This window comes from Chiloscyllium plagiosum, chromosome 15 (genome assembly GCF_004010195.1).
Source record: "Chiloscyllium plagiosum isolate BGI_BamShark_2017 chromosome 15, ASM401019v2, whole genome shotgun sequence".
Taxonomy (NCBI): domain Eukaryota; kingdom Metazoa; phylum Chordata; class Chondrichthyes; order Orectolobiformes; family Hemiscylliidae; genus Chiloscyllium; species Chiloscyllium plagiosum.
This window is the reverse complement of record NC_057724.1, coordinates 8,225,332-8,243,984: the sequence shown is the minus strand read 5'-3', so window position 1 is coordinate 8,243,984 and position 18,653 is coordinate 8,225,332. Positions and strand designations below refer to the sequence as shown.

The following is an 18,653-nucleotide window of genomic DNA, read 5'->3' as shown; positions in this document are numbered from 1 at the left end:
CGATACAACCTGGTATCGCATTAGCCCAAACTTGACTCCATCACTGCCATGAGTCCCCTTCAGGCCCACAACACTGGAGTAGCTGCTGCTGATGCTGCTGGATCTCATATTGGGCCTGAACTCCCCTCACACTGCCACTGCCATGAATCTGTGCTAGTCACAGATGCCACTGGGAAACCAAACTCTCCTCTGCTGAAGCCGCCATGAGTCAGTGCTAGGACCACCTCAATGGTGCAGAAGCCACTGGGAACCCAGTTTGAATTCAAGAAAGCTTTGCTGTATGTAAGAACAAAATGAAACAGAATAAACAAAGCAAAAACTACTAACTTAACAATTTTGTAAAGCCTTAGGTTCAAGAACAAAGACTTTCCTCAAACATTGCAACAGAATCTTAAAAGTTGATTTATTGCTTTCTGGGACTAAACCAAGGCATGTCATGATTTTTAGCAATTCACTTTGATTTCTCAGTATTCCAGGTATTCTGTGAACTATGAGATATCATGAGGATCCTTCTGTTAGCATTTGGCTAAGTGACATTTCAGCTTGTTTCCTAAAACCTCATGACTGCAGATTTCTCAACTCAACTTGGGATTCCATTGCGCTGCTGCTTAGTGAATCAGGAACATGCCTGGTTCCTAATAGTCTCCATGCTCCATGTGCTGAGTATGGACAGACACACACTGTGTTCTCCTAATCTGCTCCCAAAGTTCTTGTACAGCTCTGGTCCCACAACTGCTTTACAGCTCCTGGAAGACTCTACCGTTCTCTGTTTTCTTAAAGGCCTAAAGAAGCTGGTGGATGTTTTCTAGCGCAAACACACAATAAATTGAAAGAAATGCACCTTCCTAACCCCAGAGCCCATTTCCATGGCAACGTGACATACTTTAGGATATCCGAACTGAAATATAAACTGAATACTTTTTAACCTTGAAAGCAACCCTCTTATCCTGTGACCTATACAAATAATTTATCTCTCTAATGGATAAAATTGTACTTCTTCAGAATTAGTGTCCATCCATAAACCCCTTTATTGACAAGTTGCTTTTGGCTTGCTTTGATCTGAGAACAAAATAAACAACGGTGGATGTTTTGGATAGACCAAGAATTTATGATTTCAAGTTTTCCCCAAAATAACATTGACTTTGTACGGTAAACACTTGAACCACTCACTGATTTGCAAACATCTTGTTGGTTTTTAACCAGCTTCTCCATCAGAATGTTAACTATGTTTATTTAAAAAATCCATTTTCCTTAACACAACTTACAACATTTCTAAAATCTATACACTAACAAATTAGTTATTCACAATGCCTTTTAATTTTTAAAAACTCTTTTATGGGACGAGAGAATAAAATCCCATGAAACAACTATATGAAAGAGTTAGAACAAAAATGCCTTTAAATTTGATCAAGGTGGATTATAAAGACACTTACCAAGGTTTGCAAACTCACTGCCCAATCCCAGAGTAAGCAGCATGAAGAAAAACAAAATGGACCATAAAGGTGCCCATGGTAAGTGGGCAAGGGCCTCTGGGTAGACAACAAAAGCCAAACCAATACCTAAGCAATAAGTACAATTAGTACAGTAAAATGAATGGTGTTAATTGTAAACTTATATATGCTTAATTAAATTGCAATCCCAATTGTCAAAATCAATCTTATTTTGCTCAGTATCTGCCTTGTGAATTTTTAAAAATTCTTTAAGCTGAGCAACGTCACACTAGAAAATTCAGTTGTTTCCATTTCCTACAGTTAGAATTCAAACATGTATGATTCTTGGAGCAGATTGTTTTTCTAATGGCTGGAAACTAGGCAGGGATCCATTTACACTAAGTTTTGGTTTTATACTAAAGCCTCTAGAACAGGCATGCAAGAATGGAACCTGAAATAACTTCTTAGAGGCCAGTGCCCATCACCAAGTCACCCTTTACTTACTTGTGCACAGTACACTGGCTGTGGCCGGCCAGCTCGGAGCCCGTCCTCAACCGAGGAGGTTCTAATCTCCTGCTGACATTGGTCAGCCAAGCCTTTCCTGATTGGCCCAGATTAACAACCCCAATCAAGAACCTTATCATCAATGAGATCTACCTGATTCCAGTCAGTATAGAACCTAAACTCACAGATTACAATGTAGTCAATGTTGGCAAGTATTTATCCTTCAATCAACATCACAAAATCTGGCCATTACCATTGTGCCATTTGTGGAAGCTTGTTGTGAGAAAATTGACAACCACATTTTGTACATAACAAAAGCAACCTCAAGTGATTCATTGGATGTAAAGTGCATTGAGATATTCAGTGATTATGAAAGACAAAAAAATCTTTCAGAGTCTTTTGCTCTTTCTGCTGTGACACAAGTATCTCCCACAAATGTTGTGGTAGCAGACTGGAAACATCACTGAAAATTCAAGGTCCTACACTATACTGTGTATTTATAATGTGAATCAATTGTATTGTGATATTGTATCGTGATGATTCAAAGTCCTTGTGATTAAAGGAAAAAGTTCAACAACTCATCTATTAGTCACCACTTCAAAACTTCCGGTTTACAATTAATCCATCAATCTCTACCTGACGTAATACAACCACTACTTCACTGTGTAGAATTTCAGAATGCGAAGTCATTTTTCACCAGGATTACTGCTCTGGATCCCAATGATTGATAAATTGCACCTGCAGCCTAGATGAATTATAATTTCAGATCTAACAAATAGATTTCATTTACCTGACTGTGCAACTTCTGAAACGGGCTTGTCTTGTACAAGAGCCATGTGTCCAAGGACAGAGAAAATGACAAATCCAGCATACACACTCGTAGCACAATTAGCAACACAGACAATGAAGGTATCTGCGTAACAGTTGTTGTGGAATTTGTTATAAGATGAAAGTGCTGTTAAGCCTCCCATTGATACAGCGATAGAAAAAAAAATTTGTGTTGCAGCATCTTTCCAAACCTAGTAAATACAAAGTAGAATAAATGAGCAATTGGAGATTTTACTTGAACTCATTCAACGATTGAAGGCAAAATTACATTGACAAACAGGAACTTTGTTAGCAGCACAGGTCACAATGAGGGGAGAGAAAGAAGCTTCTTTTATCAATAAAAATCATCTCCATTGAGTATTAGAGCCATCAGTTTGTTTCCTGGCCTAACATTTAATGATAAATTCTGGCTTGGAACATTATTACTTTTCCCTGTCATGTGAAAAGTGAAGATCCAGTTTCATTACTGTGGTATAGTGGACTCTTCTTTTTTGTTCCATAGCAACGCTTTTTAATAATTGTGGTTGCTTATTGACATGCTACTAAGTCACTGTGTGACTGATAACCATACGCCACTTTTAATTTTCCACACAAAGATTGCTAAACTAATAATGCAATAGTTGTATGAATGAATTTGTTACAAGGTGTTAAAACAAAATGTGTAACAAAAAAAAATGTCAGGGTTGCTTTTCGCCCAACTCTGTCTCACTCCATTCTATGAACTCTCATCTCATCCAAACCAATTTTGCCTGTTCCCTCTTTCACTACTTCATGATATCACGTCCATCTAGACCCATCATCATTGCATTATGCCTCAATTCATTCCATCTCATCCCATTCCACCCTACCCTTACTACATCAACTTAATTCAATCAATTCCAGCTCATCCCATCCTTCTTTGTCCAAGTCCATCATATCCACTCCATCCTGTCCTTCTGATACAAGCCTATACTGTGCCATTCCATTCTATCACAGCGTGCCATTGAATTAGTGTTTGGTTAGCTCAGTAGGCTAGCTAGCTGGCTTATAATACAGAGTGATACCAACAGTGTGGGTTCAAGTCCCACGCTGACTGAAGTTACCTTGAAGGACTCTCTTTAAAATCTCTCCCCTCACCTGAGGTACGGTGACTCTCAGGTTAAACCACCACCAATCATCTCTCTCAAGCGAGGGAGCAGCCCCAGAGGCTGATAAGACTATGGTGACTTTATCTTACCACCTAATTCTATTTTTCCCATTTGTTAAAGCAAGTTGTCAGAAGTATTTCAAAAAAGCCTATCCACAGAGTAATCAGAATAATTGAAATAATGTTTTATATGTTTAAACATGGCCCAAAAAAGCAACATTGTACTCTTAAAATGGCTATGTAAAACAGCAAATTAAATAAGACAAACACCAAACACAATGATTAAAAAAAAACTCTTGAAATTCAATCACTGACTTTGTTCTAATTACCTGAGCATCAGCCAATTTGGAGAAGTCTGACTGGCTTCCGATGTAGAATTCAATTCCTTTAGAGGCTCCTTCCAGTGTCAGCCCTCGGATCAGGAGTATAGTCAAAGCCACATATGGGAATGTTGCAGTTAAGTAAACCACCTGACCATGGAGAGTAATTCTTTTAGATTTTCCTATATAGGCTGGTACAACATTTACAGTATTGAATCCAAATCAATGGAAATTATATAGGATTGGATTGTAATCAATGCAGAGATTGAAACAAAATGTTATTGAAGGAATAATAATGCACAAAGGGAATATTTAACATTGATATGCTCCATCGTTACAGAATTTAAAAAATATAATTATATTTCATTTATTTTGCATATTCAGTAAAGTATCAAATTTAACAGAAAAATAGAACAGACTATGCTGAAGATATTTCATTCCTCACCTGTACAGCTCGGGTTTCTTTCCCATTCTCATTATTGCGACAAGTCTCATTTCACTCAAATAAAATCCTTCCCCCAGTCCTGCACAGCTTTCCACAGCAATTGAAAATTCCTCCAGAATCTCTGCATCAATGAGTGAAACCCTTAGAATGAGGGCAACATTGCAGGGGTTTGGGGGAATTGCTGCTGTTCTTTCCCTCTGGAGAAAGATCTTCAGATCTCCCTGAGGCCTAAAGTGTTGATGAATTATGGATCTCCCACTCCCTAAACAGCCATTATTTACATCACATTGGAGATTAACCAGCCACTTCATAAATCATTTATAAACTTTAGTTTTATTGTCACAGAAAGCTGTACCTTGTCACCAGTTTTAATTCTATTCATCACCAATCATTTACCTTTCCTGATGATTTAATTCCCTTCGATAACGCTGCCCCCACCATCAGTCGGACCAGAAGCAGACAGAGAGCTAAATACCAGACTATTTCCCCAGTCTCATCCATTGAGCTGGTTCGTCGTAAAACTGCTTTACTAAAGAAAATGACAACAAAAACATTGCGTCAGGATAGTATTTAATTCACACAATGACAAATATACAGTCAAGTAAAAACAGATTTTTGTAAGTTAACCAACATAAAGACAACCAATTAAAATTTTAGAAATGAATTAATATGTTGTGATTAAACTTTTAAATTTTCTCTGTGTCTCCTGACTTTCTAAAGATGTGATATTATTTAAACAGTAGTGCTGAATGTGATTCACAAGAGAAATAATTGATTTGATGGAGTTCTGACAGTGCTTCATTAACTGCTGTACATTGCACTATTGAAACTACCTGTGTACTTAGTCACCGTAGCATTGAATATTAGATCCCAGTTCAGGATGTTATGACCAGACCAAAACCCCTCAGAATAGATTAAGAAGGTAGCCTAGACCCTAAATCTTTCTTATTTTAAAAAGGTAAATCTAAGGTGTTTTACGTTCCTGATGCTATTCAACTGGTCAAACTACTTGACGTTAAGTAAAACACAATTTATTCTTACACTATAGCTAAAATACAACAAAAGAAAAAAGAAAAGAATTGGCTTGGTTGTAACTCTATTGGAAAACATAACACAATAAAAGATTAGTTAGTAACTAAACAGTAACTATTCCAATACAGTAACATTCCATAAACATACTCCTGGCAAAAGACATATTCAACAAAACAGATTGTTTCACATGTGACTTTAATAAATAGGATAAGGTAACTTCTTAAAGTCATAGTATTGTTGCATGGACCACAGGGTCAGGATGTGTAAATACTCTAGGAGGTCAGATTCCCATTCTGTGGGGAGGGGAAGGTGTTAGGGGATGGAAACTGTTGGTGTGTAGTGGAGCAGATGAAAATGGGTGATCTGAGAGACAACACAGAGGCTGTTACTACAGGGGCAGATTGGACAAACATCTGACCTTTGTGCACTGGTACTTTGTTGAATCATTGAATTAACTATAAATCAAAACTAAAAGCACCTCAGCCATCTTGTCTTATACCCCTCCACCCCAGTTTACTCCCCATGCCCTATTCATGCCAACATGTTATCTCATGCCATTACCAATGTAATTGCTCCTCATTCTCCCCCAGCCAAACTATTCCTCTTAATATACGAACAATCGCCCTCATATCCTCATAGTTGATAAAGTGTGGTGCTGGAAAAGGCACAGTAGGTCAGGCAGCATCCAAGAAGCAAGAGAGTCGATGTTTTGGGCAGGTCCCTTCTTCAGGACTGGGAAGGAGGAAGGGGCCACACAAGGACATCCGCAAACTCGAAGAAGAATATCTCATCTTCCATCTCGTGAGTCTACATCCAGACGGTGTAGACATTAAACTCACCAGTTTCCAAATCTCCCCTCCCTCCATCCCATCCCAGATTCAACCTTCATACTCATATCTGCCCTCTTGACCTGACCCACCTGTCCACGTTCCTTCTCACCTATCCGCTCCACCCTTTCCACCAACCTATCACCATCACCTCCTTCCTTCACCCACATCGCCTAACTTTCTCCTTGTCCTACCCCCATTCCCCCATTTATCTTTCAACCCCCTTCCCCCTCCTCAGCCCTGAAGAAGGGTGCTGCCCAAAATGTTGATTCTCTTGCTCCTCAGGTGCTGGCTGACCTGCTGTGCCTTTTTCAGTACCACGCTTTATCAACTGTGAGTTCTCCAGCATCTGCAGTCCCCATTGTCTCCTCATATCCTCCACGCCAATCTATATCCCTTTGCTATCCCCATGATCATTTATAGCCCCTGTGACACCAACACATGTTTTCTCTTTACACCTACCAACTTAGCGAGTTTTGAGAAGATTTGTACCTCAGGTTGAGGTTTTGGATGTAGGTTTGCTTACTGAGCTGCAAGGTTCATTTCCAGACGTTTCATTACTCTACTAGGTAACATCTTCAGTGGGCCTCAGGTGAAGCAATGCTGAAAATTCCTGCTTTCTATTTATATTTCTTTGGGTTGGTGATGTCATTTCCTGTGGTGAAGTCACTTCCTGTTCCTTTTCTCAGGGGCTGGTAGATGGGGTCTAACTCAATGTGTTTGCTGATAGAGTTCTGGTTGGAATGCCATGCTTCTAGGAATTCTTGTGCATGTCTTTGTTTGGCTTGTCCTAGGATGGATGTGTTGTCCCAGTCAAAGTGGTGTCCTTCCTCATCCATATGTGAGGATACTAGTGAAAGAGGGTCATGTCTTTTTGTGGCTAGTTGGTGTTCATGTATCCTGGTGGCTAGTTTTCTGCCTGTTTGTCCAATGTAGTGTTTGTTACGGTCCTTACATGACATTTTGTAAATGAAATTAGTTTTGCTCATTGTCTGTATAGGGACTTTCAAGTTCATTAGCTGCTGTTTTAGTGTGTTGGTGGGTTTATGGGCTACCATGATGCCAAGGGGTCAGAGTAGTCTGGCAGTCATTTCCGAGATCTCTTTGATGTGGGGGAGAGTGGCTAGGGTTTCTGGATGTGTTTTGTCTGCTTGTTTGGGTTTGTTGCTGGGAAATCGGCAGACTATGTTCATTGGGTACCCATTCTTTTTTGCGTAGATCCTCTGTGCTACTGTGGGTGTTGGCTCATTGAAATAATGTTCTGATACAGCTTCGTTTGTGGATGTTGGGATGATTGCTTCTGTAGTTCAGTATTCTGGCAGTATGTGTTGTTTTCCCATAGACGCTGGTTTGAATTTCCCCATTGGCTGTTTGCTCTTCTGTGACATCGAGGAATGGCAGTTTTTGTTGTTTTCCTCCTCTTTAGTGAACTTTATGCCATCAAGGGTATTATTGATGGGCGTGAAGGTTTAGATTAGATTACGTACAGTGTGGAAACAAGCCCTTCAGCCCAACAAGTCCACACCGACCCTCCGAAGAGCAACCCACACAGACACATTCCCCTACACCTAAAACTATGGGCAATTTAGCAAGGCCAATTCACCTAACCTGTACATTTTTGGACTTTGGGAGGAAACCGTAGCACCTGGAGGAAATCCACGCAGACATGGGAGAAAGTGCATACTCGACACAGACAGTTGCCTGAGGCGGGAATTGAACCAGGGTCTCTGGTGCTGTGAGGCAGCAGTGCTAACCACTGTGCCGTCCAACTGTACCACCGTCCTCCAACTTGTTTCATTTAGTGATGACAAAGGTGTCATCCACGTAGCAGACCCAGAGTTTGGGTTGGATGGTTGGCAGAGTTATTTTCTCAAGTCTCTGCATTACTGCCTCTGCTAAGAACCCTGATATCGGAGATCCCATGGGTGTTCCATTGGTTTGTCTGTAGGTTTTGTTGTTGAAGGTGAAGTGGGTGGTAAGGCATAGGTCCACTAGCTTGATGATATTCTCCTTGTTGACAAATTTGGTGTATGTGTCTTTGGGTCTTCTAATAATGTAGTCAGCATTTCCTTAGCCAGGTTAATGTTGATTGAAGTAAACAGGGCTGTTACATCAATGGAGACCATTATTTCATCCTCTTCTATCTTCCTGTCTTTGATGGTCTTCAGAAATTCTTGGGTGGAGTGGATGGAGTGGCATGAGCATTCTACTAAGTGTTTTAGTCTTTGATATAGCTCCTTGGCCAATCTGTAAGTGGGTGTTCCAGGTAGCAAGACTATGGGTCTGAGGGGGGCTCCTGGTTTGTGAATTTTGGGTAATCCGTAGAAGCGTGGTGTGTTGGATCTGTCTGGTTTCATTTTTTTGGAAGTCGGTCTTATTTATTTGTCCAGATTTCTGAAGTTTTTTGAGTAGGGCTGTGATTCGGTTCTCCACTTGTGGGGTTGGGTCTATCGTCACTTGTTGGTAAATGTTGGTATCCGTAAGTAGTGTGTTTGCTTTTTCAATGTAGTCTCTTCGATTTAGAATGACTGTCAAGCATCCTTTGTCTGCATATAGGATAACAATGTTTTTATCTTTTTTTAGTCTTTCCAGTGCCTTCCTTTCTTGGGTATTGAATGTGTATCCTTCGTTTTTTTCTGCTTAATGTTGGTGCGACTACCTGTCTGATGGTTTGTTGGGTTTCTTCTGTGAGTTGGTTGTCTTTTAGTGTTGTTTCTAATGCTGCTAAGAAATCTTTCTTGTCCGCATCCTGGCAGTTGTAAGTTAATCCTCTTACTAAGACAGCTTTTTCAGTGTCTGTTAAGGGTCGGTCAGATAAGTTTTTTATCCATGCTTCTGTGTTGTCAACAAACACATTGAGTTAGACCCTATCTACCACCCCCTGAGGAAAGGAACAGGAAGTGAATTTACCACAGGAAATAACATCACCACAGGAAATGACATCACCGACCCAAAAAAACCCAAACATATAAATAGAAAGCAGGAATTTTCAGCATTGCTTCGCATGAGGCCCACTGAAGATGTTACCTAGTAGGGTAATGAAACATCTGGAAATGAACCTTGCAACTCAGCAAGCAAACCTACATCCAAAACCTACCAACTTGTCCAATATTCACTGTGGGCAGAACTCAGGACACTTGCTAAGATTAAAGAAAGTTTCCATTGTCCATTAATTTAATTACTATTTCAAAAGAAATACCTTCATTGAGAATACATCTTACTCCGTTTCATTCCTTCTATAAACAAATACTGGAATTCATGACCACCTCGTTCTGTCAAACAAACTGTAAACTGGCACCACATTGTAATAAAAAATGGTTGTGAAATTAGCGCTAATTCTGTTATGATAACACTCAAACCTATGTCAAGAGCAAGTACTTTTTTGTTAAGCACTGTAGACAGTTTTGTTTCAACTATTTCGAGGGCATATGTTTTCAATGCCTTGAAAGGTTGACAGATTTTCTTGACAATAGAGTTGACATATCCTTTTGAGATTGTTTCTGCATTTCTCTCACCCATTCAAGTCTAATTTTAATAATCCCAGAGGGCAGTTGCTTCTCCAAAAGTACACCTAGTCTCCCCAAGGGTGGCTAGGGAGTTTACTGAAAAGGCTAATTCACCTTTCCAAGGATACTCAAAAATTCCCTCAACTGGACTGAAGTGTATAAGTTGTGTGTAGGCCAGTCCATGAGTGAAAATCATATCAGGCCTGAGACAGTTGCACCTTCACCAATGAACCATGCCAATAAAAATTGGAATGAGTCCCCATTAATCACCCTTGGCTCAAATCCCAGTTTGAAAAATGCTGAGTGCCATATTCTAGGGTAGGACATTTGAATGTGGACCTTCATGAGCATTTTACTAACAATGGAACCCTCTCAATTCAATTCCCAGGTCAGCTGCTTAAAGGGATAACTGGAATCATTTGATTTCAAGAAGAATCACTTTAATTAATGGATATAAATGGATAAGTGGGATGAATATAGGTTTTGCTGCATAACTGACAACTCATCATATAATATAAGCATCCAGGAGTGTATAAGCTAAGGAATGGGCCTCCGTGGTTATATCATTTTGTAAGAGGTGTACAATATAAATTGTACCTCTAGCAATATCAAATAACTTTACGTTCATTAAACAAGGGCATTTACCAAATAACCTTCCCAAGACGAGTTACTGGCCCAGCTATGCAGGCTATAGGTGCAGCTCTCTGCAGCAATGTACTTACTCCCAGTAGTGCTCACTCGGACCCTGGTGAGGAATGGAGATTTCAGATCCATTCGGACAAGTTTCATTGTTTGTCTGCAACCATGTTGTATTAACGATTTCAAAATATCCATCATTCAGAGTGAGATTGCAGAGTGGGTCTAGATTGCATAAAATGTGGTTTAGAATTACTCTTCATTAAGAACAAAGCAGTCATTTCTAATCAGATAATTAGGACTGGAGCTCCACCCTGACTGAATCAGCCTAATCCCTTTTATTATACTGTATACTGTATTATAATGTGTCCAAGATTTTGTCTACAGTTCAGGTAGTCAGATTATACCAACTCTAATCTCATTATTACTGCAAGGAAGTAAGATATTTTGATTGTTTTGTTTTATAATTTTCTGTAAATCATGCATATATCATTAATATTCTTTCTGGGATGTGGTTCTAGCAAGGCCCAAGAGATGTAACAATTGGGACTCTTTATTGATTTGGCTGAGTTACTTGCCTAGCAATACATGCACCTGCCCATGTGAGCAAAGTGAGCAGATTATTAACATTATATGGGACAGTTTGCACGTCATTACAACCCAATATTTACTCTGGAACTTGAGCCCAGCAAATGTTCTGAGTATTTATGTATTGGAGTTGTTTTTAAATCAAATTCAGGCATAAACACTTAACCTTTTATTATAAATGCACACATCCAAGGACCCTCTCCGAGAGACAAATAAGATGGTTTCTTCATTTCTAAGAGGTTTTGAAGACTAAACTGATCCTTTATTTTAATGCAAAGTGTCAGAAATAGAGACAATTTTTGCAAGACGCTGAAAGAATGAGTGACAAAATCATGAGGAGATGGAAAACAGAAAGGTAGAATCTTATACAAACAGGAAAAGGATGAGATTCTGGCTGGGAAAAAACACAGAACCAAGTGATAACAGTGTGAAACACACAATAAACACAGTGTCGAAAGTAGGAGACAGACGAAAGATGAAACAAAGAGTCGAAAGCATAAAAAATAAAGTAAAACAACAAGCAGACAGGTATATAAAATAAGACATGCTATTTTAAAGTAAAATGTTATCAGTATGCGACAGATTGGCACTCAAGCTAATTTACTTTCAATAAAGATTTAGACTATCCACAATCCTGAAAGCTCAAACACTCACACACGTAAAACATCATTATCCAAACTTTTCTGCTGTAATATCAAAATGGAGACAGCCAATGAAAGTAGTGACAATATTTTCTTTCTTAAACTTTTAAACAGAATGAACAATTAACAGTCAGGGTCTACACGCTCCCCCAATAGATGTGAACATTATACCTTTGGGAGTTCTGCTGCATGTTTTATCTGCTCCCCACCAATTGAAGCAGTCTGCCCATGGCAGGGGTGATTGGAAGGATGCAAACAGGTAGTACAGACTGTAGGCGGTGATGCAGGAGTAAGAAATGGTGGCAAATGTCGATGATAGCACCATTGTAATCCCTACACCTTAAAATAGAGTGAAGGGAGACAAGTTAAATAAAGTATGTATTGATGTTAAATAATTCACTTCAGGCAGACTCAGCTGGTTCACTAAGCAAACGTCTTTGTTCGAAATCAATAAAACACGAATTTCTGCAATGCAATTCCTTTTTGATATTTTCCGATATTCATTATGCAATCTAGGCCCAAACCACACTTTTTAAGCCAGCTAATTAAAAATAAGATGCCACAATGTTCCAGATATAAGAGATTTTTAAAAGTACCAGAAAACATTTGGCCCAGTTCATCGCAGTTTACAGATCCAGTCATGGAGAGGCTGGAGAAAATCCATAGAATCAACCTCCACCTTTCTTATGATTCCAAGTTAAAATTGCAAGAATCAGACTTCTGTCCCTAGCACTACTGAAGGGCCATTTTTCAAAGTCAAAAATTATATTCAGTTTCACCAAAATTGTGATAAAATGTCTCTCCCCAAATCTACATTTTTTTGATCCCCAACACAAACTCCATTCCCTCACCACTGTTTCCACCTCAGGTGAATCTCTAAACCTGAACTCAAATTTTTGGTAAATTTGGTTTTGTGATTAAAGCTAAGATGCACTCCCTACCATCACTTTTTGCCTGTCCTTCAATTCAAGGATGACGCTGACTTAGAGTAATGTGCTTCAGCCCACAGATCTTCATATGAATGAACATAACAATTTTTAACTGACAGAACTTTGGACACTTGGGATAGGAGATCCTACAAGATAGCGGGATCTGCACTACAGATTTATTTCCCTTCCTTCACTGCAGCAGCTGACTCATTATTAACTCCAATGGACTCAAACCATAATACAGCATTTTTATTCATCATTCATGGGATTTGGCTTCCCTGGCCAAGCCAGCATTCATTGTGCATTCCTAAATAGCCTGGAGAAAGTGTGGTGAGCTGTCTTCTTAAACTACTGCAATGTCGAGACATGGTGTTGTTAGGGACAGCTCCCAACTAACATGGTACTCCTTTTGTCTCTCCTCATACTCAACTTTGGAAACCTTATGTGCCTTCTCTACTTCAATGTTCTGGTCTCTCTCCCAATGCAGTTCCAACATTCCAAAAGCACACTAACAAGTCTCCTCTTGAGGATACTGTTCCTAATCCTCCACAGATGAACCACTTTCCTTTTGTACAGGTGTCTCCTATTCCAAATATGGTCTCAATGCCGTAAGACTTTTTAGCCCTCCTGTCATGCTTAAAAACACACATTTCTCCAATTGCTTTGTATTATCGCAGCCTTTTGATTTCACACAACACTTTCTACCGTCTCCTTTCTCCCAACATTAACCTAATCATCATCTAACCAGGCACCGTTGCTCAAAGACAAATTATACCTGCAATATTCCTGACCTTCTATAACGGCTGATAGTGTGGGCATTGCCATGTGAGACCTAGTATAAGTATAAACACTTCAAATCTTAAACCTTGTTTTGGATATCATTTAAAATGTGAATGTCGTGTTTTTAAAATCTTGAATACGATTTCTAAAATTGAGTTTGGATATCTCCATTTCTCATTAACTGAAGGTTTAACTCATTCCAAGGTTGCTTTCAAAGGGGTTTCTCAACTCCAAGTCAGCTGTCCACATGAACATTCGTCATTCAATAACCTGAACAGTCAACATTATTTACCATTTGATGCAAACAGGAACAAGTTGACAATCATTGCTATATTTTACTTATCAGATCAAATACAAGAATGTCAAATTTCAAACAATCACAACAATTTAGAGCACAGAAAGAAAACAGTGCTGCTTGGTTGCCAACTCATCTCTGCTTGACCAAGGTGCTACCATGGAGAAAGCAACAAGGAGAAATAAGGAGCTCTCTGAGTTCCCGGGTAATGCAAAAAAACTTGAACATATTCCCTCTGTCTGCAGCGAACGAGTCCTATGTAAATATATGCCTCTTTTAACAAGTGAAAGTTAGCCATGTCACAAGAACAACTGATTGTCTTGAATTAATTGTTAGGCCAAGCAAGACAGGGAATACAAGATGAATGGTAGGACCTTGGCAAGTACCGAGGATCAGAGGGATTTTATTGTACATGTTCACTAAAGCCTTAAGACATCAGGACAGGTGGATAAACTGGTAATGCTGGCATATGGCATTCTCGCCTTGATTAGTTGAGGCATAGAGTATAAGACCAGGGAGGTTACGCTGGAACTGTACAAAACAGTTATAGGCACAGTTATAGTATTGTGTGCAGTTCTGGAATCCACATTGTTGGAGGGATGTGATAGCACGTGAGAGGGCACAGAGGAGATTTACCAAGATGTTGCCTCAGTTGGAGAGTTTCAGTTATGAAGAGTGATTGGACAAACTAGGGTTGTTTTCCTTAGAACAGAGGAAATTGAGAAGCAATAGGATTGAGATGTATAAAATTATGAAGGCATAGATAGGAAGAAACTTTTCCCTTTGATGGAGGGATCATTGACCAGGGGCATAGATTTAAGAGAAGAGAGATAAAGTATAGAGGAGATGTGAGAAAAAACCTATTTCACTCAGAGTGGTAGGTTTCTGGAACTCACTGCCTGTAGGGAGAATGCTTCATAATATTTAAGAAATTTTTAGATATGCACTTGTGATGCCAAAAGATACAAGGCTATGGACTAAGTCATAGAGTCATAGCGTAGAAAGTGGGATTAGAATTCTTACAATGTGGAAACAGGTCATTCAGCCCATCAAGTCGACACTAACTCTCCAAAGAGCATTCCCAGACCCACTCCCCTACCCTAATCCTGTAATTCTGCATTCCCCATGGCTAACCCACCTTGCCAGTACATCCCTGAACTCGTCAGGGCAATTTAGCATTGCCAATCCATTTAACTGGCATATCTTTGGACTGTGGGAGGACACCAGAGCACCCGGAGGATACCCACGCAGACATGGTGAGAACTCCACACAGTCGCCCGATGGTAAAATCAAACTGGATTCCCTGGCGCTGTGAGGCAGCAGTGCTAACCACTAGAATTAGCATTAACAAGGATTATAGCTGCTTTTGACCAATGCAGACACAATGAGCCAAAGGGCTTTTTTCCTGTGCTGCAGATCCCTATGACTATGAGTCCATCTGTGAGTGCAGTCATTAGCACATTTTGGAGCAGAGCCCCTCCACCCAGCGGCAGAACCTGGGACAACACTGATGATATAGAGGGAGGGAAATGGAAAAGAAACCTTGCAAGGGCACTTTAGAGTCATGGGTAACATTGCACCGTATTTAAATTCTTACATTCACATAAACACCAATGGATTTGTAATATATCAGTTTGTTTGAGTCTCTCTGCCTAGCCCCATATGTGACTGTGCCTCTGTAAGGCTTAAGTTCATATCCATACCGGATGTCCTGTGGATCAGTGTTTATGTTGAGAGTCTCATGCATCATATGGAAGTGAAATGAACAAGATGTACATACAGCAATGGGATCCAGTGACAGCAATTCCCCTCTTGATCAACATCCCTATTCTTTTACTGATGTCTGTGTACAAAAGTGTTGGGTGTTGCATGAAGTGATCAATATTGTTGAAAACAAGGAGTTGTACAGCACATAGGGAGCCAATACATTACGATGACCACGATTTAGGTAACCATGTACAATGCATTGGTCTTTATGTAATGTTCTTGGCCTCTAAAGGGCCTTGCATTGGTGGGTTTTGTATTCCCCTCCCTCAAAGATTGAGACACCTAACTAGTCCAATGACTATTAACTCTGTGCCATTTAGCTTAGCTCAAATGATTTGTACTCACTAGCTTGATATTGAATATACTTCCCAACTTAACGCAACAGGAATTGCCAATGAGAGATGGTCAATAAATATTTGCTTTGCCAGCAAGATTCGAAGAGCCTGTACTGTTCTAGTCAGAGAGCTTTTCCAAAGGCAGAAATGGCTATCACAAAGGGGCATAACTTTAAGGTGTTTGGAGGAAGGTTCAGGGGAGATGTCAGAGGTTGGTTCTTTACACAGAGCGGTGAGTGCATGAAATGCACTGTCAGTGGTGGTCGTCGAGTCAGATACATTAGAAATATTTTGGATAGGCACATGGATGATAGTAAATTGAAGGGGATGCAAGTTAGTTTGATCCTAAGAGTCAGATGAAAGGTCGGCACAACATCAAGGGCTGAAAGGACTGCACTTGCTCTACTGTGCTGTACTGTTCTATGTTCCATGTATTCATAGTCAACCAAGAGAAATTTGTTAAAATCAATGGAAAGTATTTATCCACCTCCAGCAATTCCATTCAATGGTTGATGAGTCACCAGTTGCATCAAAATCAAATGAGTAAAACAAAAACAAGTCTCTTAATTAGCAACTCCTTTGGAAAAATTATAAAACCATGCTCACAATAAAATGGAATACTGAGCATTCTCCTGACATCTGGCCAAAACTATAAAAAAAAACAATTCACTCGTTGCTTCTATCTCATCATTAGACTTTGTAAGGTCTACTATCAATCAGATTGCATGTAACTTTAATTATTAGCTATTGCATACCATTTATTATCATAAATAACATTTGTTCAACAGATAGTCACCTTGTAATATTGGCACAGCTTTCCACACTGCAGTGGGTCCGAGGCTGGCAAACTGCCCAAAGGAAGTTTCCAAGAAAAACATTGGTATCCCAGCGAGTGTCAGCATGAGAACGTAGGGAATCAAAAATGCACCTGGAAAATATGGGAAAGAAAATGATATTCAATTGTACAAGTGTTGGAATGATCAGGTTTATATATACAGTCTTTTGATTGCTTGTTACAATAATTGAAATAATCCTATTTTATTCAAGATACACATTCAGTCTGAAAATTGGATTGCAGTGTGACTAGCATCAAAAAACTCATAACTAGATGAAGCAGTTGAGTTAACAAAAAACAGGTAACAATCATGTGTAAGAAAAATTGACAAACAATTTCAGCAGGTAATGGGAAATGGTGAATGTGTATTTAAATTAAGATAATGTTAAAATAAAATTATATTAAAATTATGAACGATTACACCATTCATATATTAAATGCACTGAAATAAATTTAAATGTCATCACTTAAGTGCTTTATTTAACACCCAAACAATGTAAGAAATATGGCTACAGCAACAACTTTTTGCCCTGCATCTTGTTTGAAGAATTTAACTAATTCATACTGACACAACAACTAAATGGTGTTGGTGAGTTTTGAGAAGATTTGTAGCTAGGTTAAGGTTCTGGATGTAGGCTTGTCCGCTGGGCTGGAAGGTTTGTTTTCAGACGTTTTGTCACCACACGAGGGAGCCTTCAGATGAAGCTCTGGTGGTGTAGCCCGCTTTCTATTTATATGTTTGGGTTTCCTTGGGTTGGTGTAGTCATTTCCTGTAGGGATGTCATTTCCTGTGGGGACGTCATTTTATGTTCTTTTTCTCAGGGGGTGGTAAATGGGATCCAAGTCAATGTGTTTGTTGATAGAGTTCTGGTTGGTATGCCATGCTTCTAGGAATTCTCATGCATGTCTCTGTTTGGCTTGTCGCAGAGACACGCACAAGAATTCCTAAAAGCATGGCATTCCAATCAAATCTTCAACCAAATCCCAACCAATCAGGGCAAGATTGTAACAGGTCACTTTTTTAGATTAGATTAGATTGTTTACAGTGTGGAAAAAGGCCCTTCGGCCCAACAAGTCCACACTGCCCCGCCGAAGCGAAACCCACCCATACCCCTACATTTACCCCTTACCTAACACTACGGGCAATTTAGCATGGCCAATTCACCTGACCTGCACATCTTTGGACTGTGGGAGGAAACCGGAGCACCCGGAGGAAACCCACGCAGACACGGGGAGAACGTGCAAACTCCACACAGTCAGTCGCCTGAGGCGGGAATTGAACCCGGGTCTCTGGCGCTGTGAGGCAGCAGTGCTAACCACTGGGCCACCGTGCCGCCCACTACTTGATCTTCATTCATCTGAAATTCAAGACACAGCTCTGATGTGAACCATCTTATAACCATCATAATGATTATTCTTTTCTGTTGTGTCTTTTCTTTTGCTCTTTCTTAATCCAATCCTTTTTATGTCTTGATTTCTTCTGTACCTGTTTTGGTTTTGATTCCACCTATTTACATGAATATTCCCTTTCTATGTTACCCAGTTTATTTCACTAACCTTCACTTTGATGGAGAAGGAGATACCCCATTCCTTCCCTTGTTCACTCAGATCCCACATTCCTGTTCTACTTAATTACCAACTCAGTTTCAACCTGAAGGATAAGTTAGGAGAAAGTGAGGACTGCAGATGCTGGAGATCAGAGCTTAAAAATATGTTGCTGGAAAAGCTCAGCAGGTCAGGCAGCATCCAAGGAGAAGGAGAATCGACGTTTCGGGCATGAGCCCTTCTTCAGGAATGAGGAGGGTGTGCCAAGCAGGCTAAGATAAAAG

General features: G+C 39.8%; 1 protein-coding gene across 6 annotated transcripts in view; it reads right to left on the bottom strand.

The window, feature by feature from the left end:
* Positions 1-18,653, bottom strand: part of LOC122557082 (sodium- and chloride-dependent neutral and basic amino acid transporter B(0+)-like) — a 61,818-nt gene that overhangs the window by 13,350 nt on the left and 29,815 nt on the right. For 4 of the 6 annotated variants that reach the window (XR_006313740.1, XM_043704374.1, XM_043704372.1 and 1 more), the window contains 7 exons: positions 16,786-16,917; positions 12,055-12,222; positions 10,741-10,879; positions 5,050-5,182; positions 4,218-4,358; positions 2,725-2,953; positions 1,434-1,559 (listed from right to left, as the gene is read on the bottom strand). Coding sequence is in view for 5 of the 6 variants with exons in the window: in XM_043704374.1 (XP_043560309.1) it covers positions 1,434-1,559; positions 2,725-2,953; positions 4,218-4,358; positions 5,050-5,182; positions 10,741-10,879; positions 12,055-12,222; positions 16,786-16,917 (1,068 nt within the window). In the remaining variant the exon portion in view is untranslated. Of the gene's footprint in view, positions 1-1,433; positions 1,560-2,724; positions 2,954-4,217; positions 4,359-5,049; positions 5,183-10,740; positions 10,880-12,054; positions 12,223-16,785; positions 16,918-18,381; positions 18,452-18,653 lie in introns of those variants that run through there. The other 2 variants (XM_043704377.1, XM_043704376.1) reach the window with 2 other exon arrangements.